This window comes from Habropoda laboriosa, unplaced genomic scaffold (assembly GCF_001263275.1).
Source record: "Habropoda laboriosa isolate 0110345459 unplaced genomic scaffold, ASM126327v1 scaffold134, whole genome shotgun sequence".
Lineage (NCBI taxonomy): Eukaryota > Metazoa > Arthropoda > Insecta > Hymenoptera > Apidae > Habropoda > Habropoda laboriosa.
In genome coordinates, this window is record NW_017100266.1 from 1,280,503 (window position 1) to 1,301,043 (window position 20,541).

The 20,541-nt window shown below is 36.6% G+C and overlaps 2 protein-coding genes across 2 annotated transcripts; both read left to right on the forward strand.

The window, feature by feature from the left end:
• Nucleotides 1-764: 764 nt before the first annotated feature.
• On the forward strand, nucleotides 765-4,177 carry LOC108573223 (protein Red-like). The gene is made up of 8 exons (XM_017935612.1): nucleotides 765-919; nucleotides 991-1,147; nucleotides 1,217-1,442; nucleotides 1,507-1,805; nucleotides 1,885-2,122; nucleotides 2,433-2,443; nucleotides 2,539-3,049; nucleotides 3,119-4,177. Exons 1-8 carry the CDS (start codon nucleotides 802-804, stop codon nucleotides 4,175-4,177), a joined length of 2,619 nt encoding a protein of 872 aa, XP_017791101.1. The 5' UTR covers nucleotides 765-801.
• A 1,510-nt stretch (nucleotides 4,178-5,687) lies between these two features.
• LOC108573256 (cytosolic 10-formyltetrahydrofolate dehydrogenase) lies at nucleotides 5,688-10,211 on the forward strand. The gene is made up of 8 exons (XM_017935649.1): nucleotides 5,688-5,830; nucleotides 6,112-6,170; nucleotides 6,819-6,960; nucleotides 7,050-7,284; nucleotides 7,590-8,269; nucleotides 8,330-8,744; nucleotides 8,824-9,482; nucleotides 9,556-10,211. The coding sequence occupies exons 3-8, from the start codon at nucleotides 6,825-6,827 to the stop codon at nucleotides 10,131-10,133; spliced, it is 2,703 nt and encodes a 900-aa protein (XP_017791138.1). The 5' UTR covers nucleotides 5,688-5,830; nucleotides 6,112-6,170; nucleotides 6,819-6,824; the 3' UTR covers nucleotides 10,134-10,211.
• The last annotated feature ends 10,330 nt before the right edge of the window (nucleotides 10,212-20,541 follow it).

Below are 20,541 nucleotides of genomic sequence, written 5' to 3' on the forward strand. Positions count from 1 at the left end.
ATAAATTGCTAATGTCAATAAACTCTTCCATGTTTACTCGACACCGAAATGTTATGAAGATTATTTCGTAAGATGTACTTATTAAACGTGACACAAAATAGTGAGCAAAATTAGTATAAACGTAGCATGATTTCACTTCGAGGAAGTAAGTGGTAAATTAAGGAAGAGTAATTGGGTAGTCCCATTGGTCGACGAATTATAGCATTTAAAATAAACAGCATAAATTATTATAATCAATTATACTAACTATTACTTAATGAATGTATTAAATTGTGTAAGTAATTTATTCAAATAAATTTGAATTATTTATTGATCAGTATCGATGATAATTCAAATAAATTAAAAATAATCTACTTCGTCTGTGGTTAGAGTAGAAATTACGGTCGAGATATGTATCGTTGATAAGACAAGGTATTGTAGCTGATGAGAATACATTTACTGGATCTATTATCTCACTGAATTTTTCCACAAGCTTGATAAGATATCTGACACACTCTAGACATATTTATTTTTGTGAACATATTTCATTAATTACATACCACCTTATTTATTACAATTAAATATCTTATGGACAAATTTGCAATGAAAATGATTCATGAATTATATTTCAGGCAAATTATACTTCTTATGGTTCACTGACATCAATAGATTCTTAAAAGTTTGTTACTAGGAAGCATTATGTTAAAACAATACTGTAACTATACATGTCATATCAGAGATATATCCCCACCTTGCTTATGAACAAAGATCAATGTATTCTCAATATATACTGGTCGATAGTCTTCTAATGCAGCTTTAAACATGAAGTTCCTGTTTGTTATCTGTCTACTTGCACACATCTGCTTAGTATCTTCTGCTGCTAATAAAAACATTCCTTTGGTAGTTATTACATGGGATTATGAAGGAGCTACACAGAAAGGTAACTGCTTTCAGGAAAAATAATTTTACATTGGTGTCTTACTGGTTTACTTAGTAAGAGTCTATTTTCAGCATGGAATATTTTGAACAATGAAAAGAGAAGTGCTTTAGATGCCATAGAAGAAAGCTGCAGTCTCTGTGAGCAGCAAAGATGCAGGAAAACTGTGGGATATGGAGGCAGTCCAGATGAGTCTGGAGAAACCACTCTAGATGCCCTAATTATGGATGGGTATATTTATCATTTATTCATACACTTAAAGATTCTCTAATTTCTCTAATAAAATACTTCATTTAACAGGGTTACCATGGATGTAGGTGGTGTAGGACTTTTAAGAAATGTTAAAAATGCAATTTCTGTTGCTCGCAAGGTATTGCATAATACTAAACATTCTTTGATTGGTGGAGAATTGGCCACACAATTTGCACTGGAAATGGGATTCAAGGAAGAATCCTTGCAGACAGTAGAGTCAAAGAAAATGTGGGAAGATTGGAGAGATAATAATTGCCAGCCCAATTATTGGAAGGTAAGATAGTTTTAGCACAATTTCTGAACTATTCAACATTCTCAAATTACATGTATTTTTCCAGAATGTGGTTCCAGACCCAAAACGAACCTGCGGCCCATACCGTTCAGCAAACATAACAGAAAACAGTTTGAAAGACCATGAATCACATGTGACAGAAGAAAACCATGACACAATTGGAGTAGTAGCTATAGATTCGAATGGACACATAGCAGCTGGTACATCGACAAATGGCGCCAGAAATAAAATTCCTGGCCGCATTGGGGATTCACCCATTGCAGGTGCAGGTGCATACGCTGATCAAAAAGTTGGTGCAGCAGCTGGTACTGGTGAAGGTGACATCATGATGCGCTTTTTACCCAGGTGAAGGAACAATTTAGTTAATAATGTTATTTTTCTAAAATCTTTTAGGACAAGAGCTTATGGATACTTTCTTTTATAGTTTCCTGGCGGTGGAGGAAATGCGTCGTGGCGCTACTCCCACCGAAGCAGCAACCACAGCAATCGCTAGAATTGCCGAACACTATCCTACATTTACTGGCGCAGTGATTACAATAAATAAAAATGGAGAATACGGAGCTGCGTGCAACGGAATCACTCGTTTCGCTCATTATGTTGCTAATCCCAAATTAGGGAAACCAACTTTGCGTTATGTGAACTGCATAGATGCCACATATCAAGTTGTTAATCTATGAAAATCTAATTGCCATTTTCTAAACTTAGCATTTGTTATGAAAATGTTAATTGTATATTTTTAATAAAATAAGAGTTGAAAGAACTGCATAAATATAATGGACTATATTATTATTAAACAAATAATAGAATTAAAACTTCAATTAATTGAATTAAATTTACTTACGTTGCATTCCGTCAGATGGCAGGGCCTTCGTCGCATTTGTTGACGGAGATGATATTTTTTACGCGATGACACTTTTTATCGAAGAACTTAATGACAAATGTTAAGTTAATAATTGAATTGTGTGAACTTAGGCGTATGTAAAGTACATACTTCGATCTTGAACATCGTAATTTTTTCCCGTTTCTATTTTGCGTGGAAGTTCCATTTATATTAACAAACTAACCTCAATCTGTAAAGGGAACAATACACAACAAAAATGCCAGAAACAACGGAAGAGGACATGGGGATGTCGGTTCGTTTGACAAACGACGACTTCAGAAAATTGTTGATGACTCCAAGAGCATCTGTTCCATCTGCCACTCCTGCTTCTGTACCTGGTACTGCTCGAGATGCCAGTGCAAAAACTGCACAGACTCCCAATGTCAGTGGTGGTAGCCGAGCAGAGCTGAGAAGGAAGAAGAAAAGCTTCTATGCCAAGCTGAAGAAGCAGGAAGAGGATAAGATGGCAGAATTGGCAGAAAAGTACAGAGACAGGGCAAGAGAACGTAGGGATGGTACAAATCAGGATTATCAGGCAGAGGATCCCATGAATAGTGCCAGTGCATACCGTGCTGTTGCACCAGATTTGAAGTCTGGAATGGATGCAGCTGAACGTAGGAGACAGATGATTCAACAATCTAAATTCTTGGGTGGTGATATGGAACACACTCACTTGGTGAAAGGGTTGGATTATGCTCTCCTTCAAAAGGTATGAGCTTATATTATGATTTAATTTAACAAAATATGAATTTACTAAGAAAAATATTTTGTTTCATAGGTAAGGAGTGAAATAGAGGCAAAGGAGCATGAACAGGAACAAGAAATGGAAAAACTAGTAAAACCAAAGGATAAGAAGGAGAAAAAGGAGGGGGAAAAGAAGGATGATGAGATGCAGTTTAAGACCAAAATAGGACGTAATATATATAGAACCATAATGACTATGAAGTCCAAACAAATTGAAAGAAATGAATTATTCACACCTGGTAGAATGGCTTATGTAATCGAACTGGATGATGAAAATACGGACGTGGATATACCGACTACGTTAATCAGAAGCAAAGCGGACGTGCCTACCATAGACAATACTCCGACCTTAACAACAAACGACATTGTAATAAATAAATTAGCGCAAATCTTGTCGTATCTGAGACAAGGCAATCGTCATGGGAAGAAGGGAAAGAAGAATAAGGATGGAAGGTCCAGACCTGATGATATGAATGACATGGACATTGCACCAAGGCCCCAAGATGAAAGCATTTATGGAGACATTGGTGATTATGTACCAACAATTGGCAAGAAAGATTCAAATCAACAAAGAGAGAAAAAAAAGAGCTCTTACTTTGACAAACCAGAAAACAGCATGGACACAGATGACAAAGCAAATACTCCACAGTTACCAAGTGTTGCACCTTCCAGTACAGAGAACAATGCTCCAAAGAAAGGTGCATTGCTCAATAAACTGGCTGCAGAGCCAGAAGGTTATGCAGAGTGTTACCCAGGTCTGGACGAGATGCAGGATGCCATTGATGACTCTGATGATGAGGTAGATTACACCAAAATGGATCTTGGCAATAAAAAAGGTCCCATTGGTAGGTGGGACTTTGATACACCTGAAGAATATAGCGAGTACATGAACAACAAAGAAGCTTTGCCAAAAGCAGCATTCCAGTATGGAGTAAAAATGGCTGATGGAAGGAGGACAAGAAAATACAACAAAGAGAAGAACGAGAAAGCTGAATTAGATAGAGAATGGCAGAAGATCCAGAACATTATGAACAAAAGGAAACCCACGACTGTGTTGGATGGTACTTCAGAATTCAAAGTACCTAGATACTGAATATTTGAATGTATTGGCACAGCCTTTAAAACAACGTCCTTTTTTAAAATTGTACCAAACGACTTCAGTTGTTTTGAAAAGTTAGAAAGATTAGTTTACTAGATGATGTGTACAACAAATTTTGAAAAAATTGCAATTTGTAGGAATCGCGAAGAAAATTGTAAAAGTCACTCTTTACAACGTTTTTATCTGAGCTTGTAGTGAAAATTTAAAAAATACGTTTTATAGATTTATGCCACTTATATACATGCTGAAAATTTCATCTTTTGAAAATTGCAATTTTTTTTACACGTCATCTAGTAATCTAAACTGATCCTTCTAACTTCTCAAAAAAACACAAGTCCTTTGGTCCAATTTTAAAAAAGTTATTGTTTTAAAGGCTGTGCCAATACTTTTTTGATTGACTGTATTTATAGTTAATTTGTATTCCTTTAAAATATTATATTATGTATATGTTGTAGAATATGATTGATCTATTCAATTGATTATTAAAAAAAAAAATGTAAACAGTTAAGAACGCAATAATAAAGACTGTACAATATTTTCAGAACAGCTTGGTTTGTTTAATCATGCAACATTGCGTTGCTAAAATTACAATATTTAAGCATGGAGAATTACGTAATTTATTTTATTCATCTCGATCACAAATCTAGACCCTGGTGACCTGAAACCGGACAGAACCGGAACGAAACTGTTGGAGTAAACAACCTATCAATGACCTATGACCAATCAATATGCAAGAAATTTTCATTCGAACGCGTTTGAACTGGTTCCAACTTGGCCTATTGATAAAATGTTATTAATTCACATACGGATGCATTTTACATGTTGCATCAACTAACTTGAGATTTAAACATTCTGAATTATTCCCCTAAATATCAACGAATGATTTTTATACTCCAAAATATGTGCAATAAAAAAATTAAATTCCAGAAAAATCATGCGAATTTCATTCCCACTTATTGTATTCAATTTAATTCAAATATAATGCTACAATTATCTACATGATTATTCTAATATCAGAATAATTAGTTATCAATCATCATTGTCAATGATAAGTACTGATTACACAATAAGCCCTGATTTCCTCCAATTTTTCAGCATTTATAGTGAATTAATAATTAATGAAAACTTATTTATAACCAAATTGTACGCTCAATTACATGTTATATCTCAATAACAAGCCATTAATTGGATCATTTATTTCCCCTTATGCTACAAAATTCGATAAACAGTTATATTCAAGCAATAATCAATATTAAATAAATCAGTGCCTATCGATGCTTCCCAGAAATCGGTAAAGTGATCTCTTCAAGAGATGGGGAATCACAGTTTAAGGTTTACGTCGCTCATTCAAGAGCAAAATAATAAATGACACGCAAGATAAATTAAAGGGGGGAGGGCAATAAGCGAGAAGAATACAAAAAAATAAGTTCTTGATACTCGTGGCTGATACTACCAGCTTATATAAACGTTCCGCGTTATAGCCCTGTTCAGTCAGGTAGTGGTAACTGTTACTACTGTCAAGTGGACAGTCTGTGAAGTGAATGCAAGAACTCAAGACAAGTGGAGGACTCTTTCGAACGTTCAAATGATATTCTGATGCTGCTTTTGAAGAACTTCCTCTCCATGCGCTCCTACGTCGTGAACAGCGTAAGATTAATTTTCCTTGAATTAGTAAACACTATTGTTTACACCGCACTGACATTTGTGTCGCTATAAACATAGGGTTTATTAGAATATATCATGATATAGTTTGAGATAGCATATTGGAGATAACCGTGGTGAGAGTAGATCTATCATAAATCTAACGCTAATTGCATACACTGCTGGTAGATGGAGGTTTCTTTATTTTCTTTTGTACATATACTAGATTGGTAAATAGACTTTCCCCTTGCACACAGCTTCCTCAATCTACCGTCTTCTCTTTGCAGTTCGCTTAAGAATCGTACGGTGAAAGTTACGCGGGAGAGTGTTGACGCGTTGCAAGTAGGTATGTATATATGTACTCGGTGCAAACTGGTCGCTAATAATTAGCATGCTTGATATTTGGCTGTTGAACTGGCTGGAAAATAATTGAATCGATGAGGTCAGATACAACATAAGTCAATTTTTTTTTTTAAATGAAGTCATGCATTAAAGGATATGTTCACATTTAAATGGCTTCATATCAAAATGAGTACAGAAACAGCATAAATAATATGTAATACGGATAGTGATCTACAAAATAAGAGCAGAAAGAACCCAATTTTTAGTTTGAGATTGTAGCTTTATTATGGTCTTATAAATTTAAATTAAAATAAAATCATATTAAATAAGTTTTCTTGTACTTACTTTGGGTTATTCATATATTTAGTGCAGGAACATAAGTGGTAAAAGTTCAAATAAAAATATCATTATTATAGTTCACTTTGTCATTGTTGACATTGTCATATCAAATATCATTAAAATTACACTGTTAGCATAATATTAAAAAAATATCAATTTAAAAAAAAAAAGTTTTGTCTTTTTTTCTGAAAAATTAGTTAGTAGTGACTTATGCTGCTTTTGATCTCAACGATTCAATTCGAGGTGTTAAAAAATATTATTCTGAGGTCAGTCGGCTCAATAATCATCTTATAAATTAAAATTAAACATTCAGACGGCGATGGCGCAACTAAAGGTGGCCATAATCGGCCAGAGCCCCTTCGCAGCTGAGGTTTACAAGCTCCTTAAACAAAACGGTCACCAGATCACAGGGGTCTTTACCATCCCTGACAAAGGAAACAGAGAGGATCCTCTAGGTATGTATATGTACTTAACCCTACTACTGTACCACCATTATAATCTTAAATTTCCAAACTTTCTAAGATTGTCATTAATTTAATTACAGCCATAACTGCAAAAGCAGACAGTACTCCAGTTTTCAAGATCAAATCTTGGAGGAACAAGGGCACGACCTTACCAGAAGTTCTTGACCTGTACAGGGGAATAGAAGTCGACCTCAATGTCCTGCCATTCTGCAGTCAATTTATCCCCATGGAGGTTATCAATCATCCTCGTCATCGAAGCGTATGTTACCATCCGTCCTTGCTGCCCAGACATCGTGGAGCTAGCGCCATAAGTTGGTCAGTGACTCTGAAATAATAATAACAATGTGTTACGTGATTGCAATAGCATAATGTCATAAATGAGAGCGATTATCTGTCGAGTGAGAAAGTGGGGAGACACTAGAGACGTAAATCGAGGCGCACGCGGATCGTGAAACCGGTTCGTCTCGGTTTTCATTCTCACTGCTATCAGAATGCATAATGCGCGTTTGTTCTGTGGTTGATAAGCCTATTGATAACTTAGCCAGGCATTACTGAACAGTCATTTTGCCATGTAATGCAATTTTCTTGCTAATTCATTGCTATTTTTGTACAATCCTTAGGACTCTGATGGAGGGAGATCACATAGCAGGTTTTTCCATCTTCTGGGCTGATGATGGTCTTGATACAGGACCAATTTTACTGCAGCGATCATGCAAAGTGGAGCCTAATGATACTGTAGACTCACTGTATAATAATTTCCTTTATCCTGAGGGTATCAAAGCCATGGCAGAGGCTGTGGAACTGATAGCCAAGGGAACTGCTCCGAAGATACCTCAAACAGAAGAAGGAGCCACTTATGATCCTATGTTGAACAAGAAAGAACTGCAAAAGATAGACTGGTCCAAACCAGCCAAGAGGATTCATGACTTTATTCGTGGTCTTGATAGCACTCCAGGTGCCTGGACTACCATAAATGATAAGGAGGTCTGTCTCTTTGGATCCAGTTTGTGGAATGACAGTACGGCACCCCAGCATGAGACTCAGGTGAATGTGGAAGATAGAATAGGCATCATTCATGAGGGTGGATTGCTCATACATACTATAGACGACAAATTTGTGAATGTGGAGAGGATTAAAATTGGTACAAGGACTATTCCTGCCAATAAATTTAATCAGAAGAGTGAAGATATTGTGATTGAGTTCACAGAGGAGGAGCAGCAGTCTGTAGAGACTCTGAAACACATTTGGATGGGCATCTTGAACATTGATGTTGATGAAGAGACTGACTTCTTTGCTTCTGGTATGTTAAATAAAAATGTCAAGATATTAAAATAGTCTAATATTTAATTTTTTATTGCAGGAGGTGGAAGTATGGACGTTGTTAGGTTAGTAGAGGAGATCAAGGACAACCTGGGAATAACTTTACAGAATATTGATGTATTCATGGCACCAGTGTTCCTCCAACTTGCTACCACAGTAATTCTGGCAGCTAGAGGTGTCTCAGCTTCCAAGGACATTAAATATGATGCAGTGGAGATGCAAGCAAATAATATGACCCTGAAGTTTCCCAAGCAGTTGTTTATCAATGGAGAATTTGTGAATGGCCAGGGAAAACCTATAGATACAATCAATCCTCATGATGAGAGTGTCATCTGCTCTGTTGAATGTGGCTCTGTCCAGGATGTGGACAAGGCTGTGAAAGCTGCTAAGAAAGCTTTTGAGGAAGGAGAGTGGAGCAAGATCAGTGCTAGGGATCGTGGAGCTCTTTTATTCAAGTAACTTATTTAGAATGACCTGCTGTTATATTGCCTCTATTTTTCTAAAGTGTTCAGTTAATTTTTAATATACTTTCAGGTTAGCAGACTTGATGGAACAACATAAAGAAGAATTGGCCACCATAGAAAGTCTTGACTCTGGTGCCGTGTACACTCTGGCCTTGAAAACCCACATAGGAATGTCTGTAGAAGCTTGGAGGTACTTTGCAGGCTGGTGTGACAAAATTCAAGGCTCCACTATACCAATATCCCATGCCAGGCCAAATCGTAACCTTACCTTCACTAAAAAGGAACCTATTGGTGTCTGTGGTCTTGTTACTCCATGGAACTATCCTTTAATGATGCTCTCTTGGAAAATGGCAGCTTGTCTAGCAGCAGGCAACACTGTAGTAATGAAACCTGCTCAGACTTCACCTCTGACAGCCTTAAAATTTGCAGAGCTTACTGCAAAAGCTGGTTTCCCTCCTGGAGTGGTGAATATTGTACCTGGAAACGGTATAGTTACTGGAAATGCAATCTGTGAGCATCCTCTGATTAGAAAATTGGGTTTCACTGGGTCTACACAAATAGGACAGTCCGTAATGAGGTCCTGTGCTGACAGTAATTTGAAGAAAGTGTCTTTGGAGCTGGGTGGCAAGAGCCCATTAGTCATTTTTGAAGATGCTGACATCCAACAAGCAGTCAAGGTTGGAATGAGCAGTGTGTTCTTCAATAAAGGCGAAAATTGCATAGCAGCAGGTATATTTTCTAACTTCTGTAACAAAGTCATCACTGAAAAAGGTTGAAATACTATCTTTTTTATTTTTCACAGGTCGATTGTTTGTTGAGGAGTCAATTCATGATGAGTTTGTCAGGAAAATAGTAGCAGAGACCAAAAAAATCTCCATAGGAAATCCCCTGGACAGGAGTACAGCTCATGGCCCACAGAATCACAAGACTCACATGAACAAGCTGCTGCAGTTTGTCCAACAAGGAGTCAAAGAAGGAGCTAAACTGATCTATGGTGGCAAGAGGCTAGACTGTCCAGGCTGGTACTTTCAGCCAACAATCTTCACAGATGTTAATGATAACATGTACATAGCAAAGGAAGAATCTTTTGGTCCTATCATGGTTATCTCCAAATTCAGCTCTAAGAACATGGACGAGATGATTGTCAGGGCAAATAATACAGAGTATGGACTGGCTTCAGGGGTCCTGACAAAGGATATCAACAAAGCTCTGAGATTTGCAGAGAAAATAGAGGCTGGAACTGTGTTCATTAACACTTATAACAAGACAGATGTGGCTGCACCATTTGGAGGCTTCAAGATGTCTGGTTTTGGCAAGGATCTGGGTCAGGAGGCTCTGAATGAGTACCTGAAGACAAAGACAGTCACTATAGAATACTAAAAGGTTCATTTGTCTTCATCTCTTTACACAATTGCAATTTTTTCTCAGTGTCTAGATTTGTTTTTCACTCTACATGCATCGCACACGTGTTTCTTGTTTTAAATCTCACATCTTCTACTTATATTTAGAATAAATTTTTAATATATGTATTTTGTACATATGTGTTATTTTTATTGACTGAGAAAATATAATCGTTATTTCTCTGTGAGAATACTGTATAGATAGATCAGAGCAAAATCTTGCTCTCACACAAACGATGCTACCATAAACAGTTTTTCCTACGCTCTGTCGAAACTCCAGATGCTTCAACATGGTTTTTTGTTCAGGGAGAAATGTGCTGCTGGCCGTTACACCATTATTCCCTTACAAAATCTCTCTCTCTCTCTCTCTCTCTCTCTCTCTCTCTCTCAGCTATTAATCTATTTTCTCAGAAGATGATTTTGGGGTATTCTCTTTTGTGCACCAAATGCAATGATGTATTACAGAATTGCAATAGGTAAAGTGAATGATAGAATATGTTGCAATCTTTATTCAAAACTGCTTATTGATAGCTAACAAATTCTATGGAAGTAAAAATTGTAACTGTCACTTAATATTACATCTACATTTGTTTTTCTTTTGCTTAAACAGAAAGTATAAAAATGTATTGTCAAGAGTATTGAATTATTAATCAGTAAAATATTGAATATTAAAATATGAAGTATTAAAATAATACATAATATTAAATATTTTATACGGAGCACGCGAAACACTAACCAAGAGACTAGCAAAGACAAACTTTCTTCCAAAAGTTGATGGATAGGTGCTGCTCGTACCTGAGAGCTTGTCCTAATCCCCATAAAGGTTATGTAAGTAGGTGTGCGCATGGTCAACAACCCCACAAAGTAGGGAACAGCTGTTCTCATAAACATATCGTCTCTCTTTGCTTATCTTTATCCTTTGGGCCAACCCCATCCAGGAAACAGTCCCATGGCAATTCTAAATATCATACTCTCTTTCTAAGATCCCGTTTCTACGATAGCGTTTGACGTGAATTTATGGTCGCTCTTAATTTCCAGAAATTATTTCAAACCCATGGTAAAGGAATTTACCGATTCAATTCTTTCCGGCGATCACGAACACAATTTTTTTTCATTCATAATGTTGTAATGAAATTTTTTTCGAGGACTAACGTATTAATTCAAAGACAGGACGAATGTGGTTCCTCCATGCAGCATTATTCATCGTGAACAGGAAATGCAAATTTTTCTCTACAATTTTTTGGTAGCTCTTCTAGATAAATGATAAAGCCTCCAAAATGACTCTCAATGATTCTCAAGATTGTGTCTAAACCCTTCTAAAATTTTATATAATTTAGTGTAAGTCAATTTTCAATATTTAATTCAATTTTATGGAGTTTCCTATGCTTTTGACAATGAAGTGTAGATTTTAAACAATCAAATTAAACTTCTAGCGTTCCCAAGAATACAATTACATTTGTACCACATTTAAGAACAGTATACATATATGATAAACGAAACTTCTAATATTTTCCAAGTACAAAGTATATACAGTGTGATACACATAAGTGAAACAAGTCATATCTCTTTTTTGATTGCAATTAGAGAAAAATTGTGAATTTCTAATAATTCTAAGAACAAACATAAAGGTTAAAGTAACCATTAGAACCTTCCTCGATACTCATCAATGAAATTTTCATTTCTTCTAACAACGTACTATGCCTGAACAGTATATATAATAACATGTGAAGTGTACAAACATCGGAAAATAGATAATCACGGGAATCAACGCAATAACAAGGAGACCGTATGGAGTCGCGTTTGTAGTGAAATTAATGCGGCCAAAATCCAATTTGCGATCCACTTAGCAATTCCATTGGCCAGCCCCTGCGAGGAAAGGCCACGCATCCGTGTCCAAGAGTCGCGGGTCCCCTCTTCTCTTGATGGAGCCCAGCACGTGTTTCTCTCTTTTTCTCGGAATCCTCCCCTTCCCGTTGCTGTTCCGCAAATCAAGTTCACCGTTCAGTTGCCCTCGAGACGTCGTGTTGGATAGTTGTATCACGTCGTATCCGCCATTATAATTTGCACGTTCCAATATACAAACATTTAGTTATCAAAACAGTGCAGTGGTTGAGGTTTATAAAATTAACCCAATTGATATTATTCACGTCATAATTATATTAATGATTTAATTATTATTTCTCTAAAAAATAAAAGAAGAAATTGTTCTTGTTAACAATTCTTACGAAGCGCATACATATATTGAACGAAAAAGAAAATGTGTTGTTTTAGCATGGTAGTGTGTGAAGTCAGACCTCTATTTTCCTGTGATCTCGCTGGATATCGCGCTGGGCGGAAACGAATATCTTTCTGTGGGCCACGCGCGTTCGGTAAGCCGATCTATCGGGTGTTCCATCAAGCAGGGATATCTCCTGGACCAAATGTCGTCAATTTTCATTCGGATACAGTATTTTTTAGACAGTTTCATAGTGTATTTTCTTCTTAAAAAGTAGATTTACAATTTAATTATTTTTTAATATTAAACAAAAGTAGTTTTTGGTATTTAAAGAAATTTTTTAGATGGTAATGTCCTGTCGTTTATCTACATTCAAATACATCTTTTTGAATACTGATATGCTCCTATTTCATGGTTTCATAGTTCAACGATTTCACTATTTCTTAATAATTGAACGAATTGTTTATTGAAACAATTTTGAAAAATATTACCAAGAACATCCTTCTAATGTATTTTATATTATTAATTAGATTGATTATGAAATTCGAATGGTTTTGATTAAGTTATTGCTGGAAATGGTTTTGGATAGTGCAGCTGTCGCGTATTGTAATTATAGCGTAAATATAAATGAACTTTGCAGACAGGTCAAGGCTCGACTTAACTGGCCACTGCGTCCAGTGTTCTTTTCATTCTGAATTGATTCCATGTAGCTGGAACAGACTGTAATACAGTTCATGAAATCGCATGGTGAATTTTTTTCGAATAGAAAAAGTGGCGTTCAAGGGGCTCTGAGCGAATGGCGTGGTGCTTGGACGCTGGCTTGTTAATTCACTCAAGAAAAATCAACCGTAACATGGCGGGTATGAGTCAGCCTGAGTCATAACTATACTATATAACTCGCTGAGAGATTCTTGTCGGGGATCTTCAAAGCATTTCCAACACAGAATTCATATACTGGCCGAGACTTGCAAATTCTTCGTTGGATAATTGTTTAACACCCTGTAGATCAATATATAAGCCCCATTGTTGATAATAGTATACTTCAGAGAATACATTTAACGTGTAGAAGAGAAAAAGAAACATATTTCGTTTCTGATCTAATCAGAGTCATGGTGTTTGAATGACGAAGCGATTTTCCATTCGTTGTGATTCATTTATTCGTGAGACGAAAGCAGCCAGAGACCCTTATCATCGGTCCACGTAGAAAAATTTACCAGGTGGTCCTGTAACGCTGAATGCATTTCCAAGGCCTCATGTGACCCGCAATTGCACAATCGAACGTTCGCCCTGCGAGCACAGTAGCTGATAATGTTTTAGATTACAGCGTACCATTGTTTAGCATCGAGGAAAGAATAAAGGGGGCCCTTTGTTGCCAAACTTCTATACCTTCTTCTATTAAATTTACTTTTTATTACATTAATAGCATAAAAGTTAATATTTTTCTCACTGATCTCTCTGATATTTTTCTTGTCAATATTAAAAAAGAAAAATGTTCTTTATTTATTTTTGCCATTGACATTTTTCTGGTTAACTCTGTGAAAATCCTCTGCAAAACTATTCCTTGGAGGAATAAAATGAAAGGAACAACGTGGTAACACGTGAAACACTGAAGCCCAAAGACATCCTCGTCCTCCGCCATGCGTGAAGCAGATGTTCATGTTTCGCTTGGCGCCAACCGGGGGAGCCCCGCGAGCTCCATGGGGGAAAAAAGATACGACTAGAAAACGTACGGAGGGAAAAACACTCGCTCAGGTCAAGGGACGCAGGCAATAGTATCTAACGAACTAGAAAAATCCTCTGTAACCGTGTCAAAAGATACCAAGCTGACCCTTAAATGCTACACGCGTCAAAGCGCGCTTTGCCGATCGAGGCTTCCTCTTCAGCCCACTTTGATCAACATTTTGCAGCGGTACTGAGCGATATATTCATCCAATTAACATTTTACATTGAGAAAATGAATCTTCTTCAATTCAAGCTGCTCCACTTCTCGATTATTGTGCAGGAATTTTATTCAAACTTATTTATGATAAATAATAAGAGTTGTGTCTTGTTCTTCAATTATTCGTGTAAATCATTTTAAACATGTCCTAAACTGAAGGAAATTAAATTGTACAGGACTTAACGGTAGAATTGCAGCAAGAAATCTATGAAAGATTAATTTACCTCTCATTTTCTTCACTATTTGTTGAAATTCAAGTTTTTAATGGAAACAGTAAGTTACAGAATCACAGTAGGGAGATCAAAGGATTGATTTTTTTTCTTTTTCTTTCATTCGGAGTATTGTTAGCTGTCTTTTACAACTTTAAATCTATGTAACTATTTTACATAATGATAACAGGAAGAAGTTTGAAAAAGGAATCTCAAGATGTCACCTTTTACCATTATTTCAGCTTGGAATTCATAAAGAAGGAAGTGTGCAAGGTTTCTGTATCTCTTATTGTTGTGCTTAAAGAGCTAAATCTATGAAGGTGATATCTCGGCTGATGCAGCTACCCGCCCCTTCCTGTTTCCTCTTCACAAGTAGCTAGCTAATCTCTAGACCACAGCTTCCTGTGGGTGGAGAAGCTGTTCAGTTATAAAGTTTCTGGTCAAATGTGAAAACTGCTCAAACAAAAGGCACCCTCTGACTAGTCTACACCACTTGTGCCACTCTTCTTCTTCTTCTTCTTCTTCTTCTTCTTCTTCTTCTTCTTCTTCTTCTTCTTCTTCAACAGCTGTTCGGAAAAAAAAGTTTCAGTGTTACGATGTGCAAAGTGTCAAAATTTAATTCTACATAAAGTGTGAGTGTTAAAAATTGAATCTGACAGTTGGACAGTGACTGTGGGGACAGAGAAAGGCAAAATTCCAGTTTTTCTATATACTATCATCATTCAGGACTATTCTGGAAATGTTTAAATGATTCTGAACTGGCTACGTTGCGGCTCGTCATCAGGCACTTTGCTTCGTTTCAAACGCAAGCTGCCTTTTGAAGGGCAACACCGTACTCAGTGAATTACATCAGTGAACACTTTCTCTTCATTCACTTAGTTAACAACCATTGATCTTGTTTCTGTTGTACAATTTACATAAAAAAGAAAAAAAGATTGTTAAAGTCGTGCCTACGGGACGACCGCAATAAATAATTCTGGTTCTTAATATTCAGCTGACTATTATTTTCTCTTCATTCTTGTATCAATAGACACGCACACAACCACATAACGGAGCTCTCCATTATATATTCTTTTGCAGATATTTTTATTTCGTCTTAAATAAGTAGATTCTTATATAACTACGAATTATCGAGATAGAGAAATAGAGAGAAGAGGATAAAGTGTGTAGATCGTATGAATGCTGTTAACAAAATGATCATCGAAAATTTGAACGCGATACAAAGGTTAGCTTTTTATGAAACATGGTTCGCGCGGTTTTCTCCGTTACGGTAAAAATCTCGCACGTTCGTCGTCGTTGAATAATAATGTTAAACTGCAATGCTTCTTTTCCTGTTTACGCCCGCAAGCGAACGCAGAAAAGCGGATTTCCGTCGCGATAGTTTCAATTTAATAGAGGAAGGAAGGGAAAAAAAAAAAATAAGGCAATAAACAGAGAACTGTGGGAGAAGGGAAAAAAGTGAAAAAAAAAAAAAAGAAAAAAATAAAGTTAGACAAGCGATAACAACGAGAGGCAATTTCATCGATTTTAAAATTGTTCACGTAAAATTTGTCCCCTATAAAAAGTCAGTCTCATTTTTGTCTACGACGTGCCGCGATAAATGGCGTGCTTTCATTACAACTTATGTACAATTCGCGGTCTCATGGACAACGATGGCGTCTCGAATTTCTTTTTTCTTCTTTAAGTACACGAATAGCGTACAAAAGTAACAATCTTCATTATTTCTTTTTTTTTTTCATTTTGGCAATATTTTAATCGTTCAAGAAAAAGAAACTCAGGAGAGGAATTAAATAAAAGAAAAAAGCTTTAATAACGATCTAGATCGTGACCATCGGTGTCCAACATCATTCGGAGTATCACATGAGAAACGCAGTCTCCTTGTACGCTGACTCCGATAAAAAACTCTTTCTTAACGTTAAACGTTCGATAAAGTTTCAAGAGTTAGAACCATTAAAAAGGAAATGTACAACAACACGTAGAACTCTTAGCTTCTGCCCTCAACGTGCCCCCCCCCCCAATCCCTTTTTCGCAGGTAATAAAACGCTCAACTATCGAGGAAAACGAGGCTCTCATAACCTACTCATCTGTCTAACCAATCATCACTGGCTGACATTCGCAGCGCTCGAGCGATCGTGAAGTTGATCAAAGCTAAGAAAATCATTTCACTAGTATTATATCGAGTGTCTCTATAAGAAATGAACTACAATATGAGACACCGTTTGCTGGCCAAAAGCGCGAGATTGCTTTTCTGACTCGTTAAATAGTCATATATATTCATACGTTTCTCAATTTCAAAAAGTTGATTTTTTACATATCTTAAAAAGATACATATCATAAAAATATTTTAAGCCCAAAGCGAACTCGAAACTGGAATTATTGTTGAAGTTACAGTCGTTCGAACGAAATGGTCCGTGCCGCTCCAGAAGCATCATTACAAAACTTTCAACGCGTTCTTCTTGAAACAGCATTTTTTCAACACGGTGGGCAAGATAACTGCCTCGTCCGATTAACTTCATCTATTACACACATATTCTAAATAAGATTTGTTATCGGCTCACGTATTAAAATTCGTCGCGGTGAAAGGGTTAAATGAAAATCAAATCAATTTTTTTTTTTTTCAAATTGTTACCATTGTCACAATTTTTTTTCTTTAAAAAAACCTCATTGTGGTGGGGCCGATAACTAAGATTCCAAAAAGTGTTAAAAAGCGAAAATTTTCGTTTGTGATCATTAGTAACAGGCTAAAAATCATGCCCACCGAAAAACTGTTTTACGCCATTGCGTGCAGACGTCGTATCTCTAATAATTTTCAATTTTTCATTCCTGTTTTCTACTCTATAATCGTGTACTTTTATAATACAAAAAGAATTAAACCAATCTCAACCTAATAATTTGTCCTTCGATCACTTACAAACATTAACCACTTTTTACTGCTGAAAAACGTATATGACCCATTAACAGGCAGAGATTTACTTGAACAGCAGGTACTTGGTTTGGATGTAGCAACATAATCAGCGACAGGTACTCAATTGTCTCTGTTCGTTAATTTAATCGTGGTATACGACGGCAATAATTTATTCAAACAATTCAGATGACAAATTCTGATCTAAGGAAACTGTTGGAAGTTTTTGGATACTGATTATATCCATTCGAGAATGCAGCTAAACTTAAAGGATTATTAATCAGGTTCTCTGCATGTTTCGAATGAAAACATGTTACAATTGATAACTTCGAACAGTTTCAATTTTTTAACAATCAATTTGATTCACTGCCTAAAATTGTGAATATTGTATAAAATCGATAGATAATAGAATCTGGAGTTTTTGGCCTACAGGGTGTCCCCGAACGACCTTCTTAAACGTTACCTTGGACTAAAGGAGATGTTCGATTCGCGTGTCGATCGCCAGAAAAATAGAATTTCACGACAACTTGCCTAAAATTTAGCACAACGTTTACTTCGCCATCGAGTCTGACTACGCGTTCGATCTAAAATTGGACGACTCGACGACCAAGCGTCCTTTCGTTCTTCTTTTCTTTTTTCTTTTATACCTTACAACGTATTACAATATTCGACGAGCATTATTTAAATCGGCGGGAGTGAACGCCACTAATTTAAACGCGTAATAAAACGAAGGTATTAAAGCTATAAAACGGAGTACAGTAAATCTTTTCACACTGTCCCTACTGGTGCTTCTTCCGTCCACCACTCTTATCTTTCTCGGAGTTAGTCAAGCCTGCGATGTATGTAATCCGATACGCGACGCGGTTCTTTTGACGATTTGACGAAAGTTCACAACTCGATAATTCATAATGCAATAATATAATTTTTCTTATCTGAAAATTTACCACATTGGTGAGATATTTCCGAATAAAAAACGAAATCAAACATTATATAATTTGGACCACATTTACAGCCTACATTTGAGGGGTAATGTGGAGGCACTGCCTAAGTTTTAGGGACAATGTGGAGGCACGGACTACATTTGACGGACAATGTACATAAAGGGATGTTTTATGTATTTTTCCGGCATCAAATAAACGAGAAAATGTTCAATATCACACACACACACACACATGTGTGTGTGTAGTCTTATATCTACACTACAAGTTTCTGATAAATTACAATAACGTGATGCCGGAAAAATATGTACATCATCCCTCGAATGTAACTCTTCTCCCACATTATTCGTCAAATGTAGGCTGTGCCTCCACATTGTCCAGGGGCACAGCTTATGTATTCAACGTACAATATGTACAGATATTTCATGTATTTTTCTAACAATTCGTTTCTGTAATTGATTCAAAGCGATAATGAAATGAAATCAGTTACTCAATAAGTATTAATAAGTAAATGTTCAAATTATATCATGTTTGGTCTCCTTTTGATCACAACAATCTCATCAATATGTTATCAACCTTTTCATACAGAAAAAGTTAAAAATAAAAACGCTGGTGTTTAAATCTCTCTGTTGTCTCGATTCTCATTTCATCCTTCTCTTTTACTCCTTGTCCTTGTCTCTGAAGGGACAAAACAATGTCTCTTGTCGTATGCAACCCCTTGATTCCGTCCCGCTAGGATCTTCACCTTAAGAGATAAGATAGTACCCCCTCGCTCCTCCAGGAAACGCGCTCCGTTATGGATAGGATCTTTTTTTCTTTCTCTTTATTCTCATATTCCTTCGAACAATTATAAACTAAGATCTTCGCCTTAACATGAGGTACTACCCTCGAGCTCCAACGGGAAACCAACCATCACGGATAAGACCCCTTTTTTCCCTTTTCCCTCGTATTCCTCCGACCGACTTTAAGCCAAGACTCTTTTCCCTTTGCATCCCATCTGAAGAATAATACCGCATATTAAGAAAACCTTTTTCCACGCGTTTCTCGAAAAAGATGGACATCCTAGATAAGATGTCCTCTACCCAGAGATTCGCCTCCGAAAACGCCTATCCCCACCCATTCTCTGTCTAATCTACTTTAAGGGAGAACACCCTTATATACGGACCTCTGGAAGGAGCAAACTTAGTTAGTAAATTCTTGTAAACAAGCGCGGAACGAACCTCTGTTCATATTGTATCCAGAATAATTGTAAAAAAAAAAAAAAAAAAAAAAAAAAAAAAAAAAAAAAAGGAAACTTGAAAGAGTAGTCTTACGATACCCTCTACCGAAACTGTCCCAAATCGGTTTCGAGGTGAAGGACAATGTGAGAAGCTTTATTGTACTTTTTTTTTTTAACGATTAAAAGCGACGTAGAAATAGCGATGGGTCTAATAGCGTCAGCGATTAACCTCAACAACCTACATTTCGAGATCTCGAAGTCATTCTCTACGATGTGTCTCGATAACCTCGAAACAAACAGAAGCAGATGTAACGTGATGAATGTTATGTAATGGAAATTCATTTAAAAAGATTATGTTATTTATGCAGGGTAATTTAGCTAACCTAACAACTTTAACTTACAATAAATATTCACTTTAGACCTAAAATGCCGTAAGCTTTTTTTCATTACTGAGCATAATGCTCTTCCAATTTTCACACATAAAGCACATACGATGTCAAAATAATTTAGCGATAATTCAAAGTAGTCGTGTTAAAAAAATTACTCCGCATATCGCTCATGGAGGGCTTCGTGTGGACCCAAATATATTTCAAGATTTCCAACAACACCTTCGAGACCTCGAAACAGTCCAGTATCCGATTTCCCATATGTCCATCACTGGACGTACAATACTAGGTGTTCCAAGCTTTGGTACAGGCACGTAGAAACATCATTACATACTATGCAATGTCGGTCGCGTTATAGTTTACACATTCGTAGATCAGTCTAGTCCTCAAACGTCTCTCGTAAATACACTACGCGTGAGACGAGAAAAACAGCGACGTCTGGCTGCCAGTTTCTTCTACCCTGTGTGTGTCTGTACACAGCCTCTTCTCCCAATGATTCTGTCTCCACAGTGTCTCCAGCGTGACTTCACCTATCGCTCGAGAAAAACCAGTTCACTCGACACAGTTACGAGCGATCACG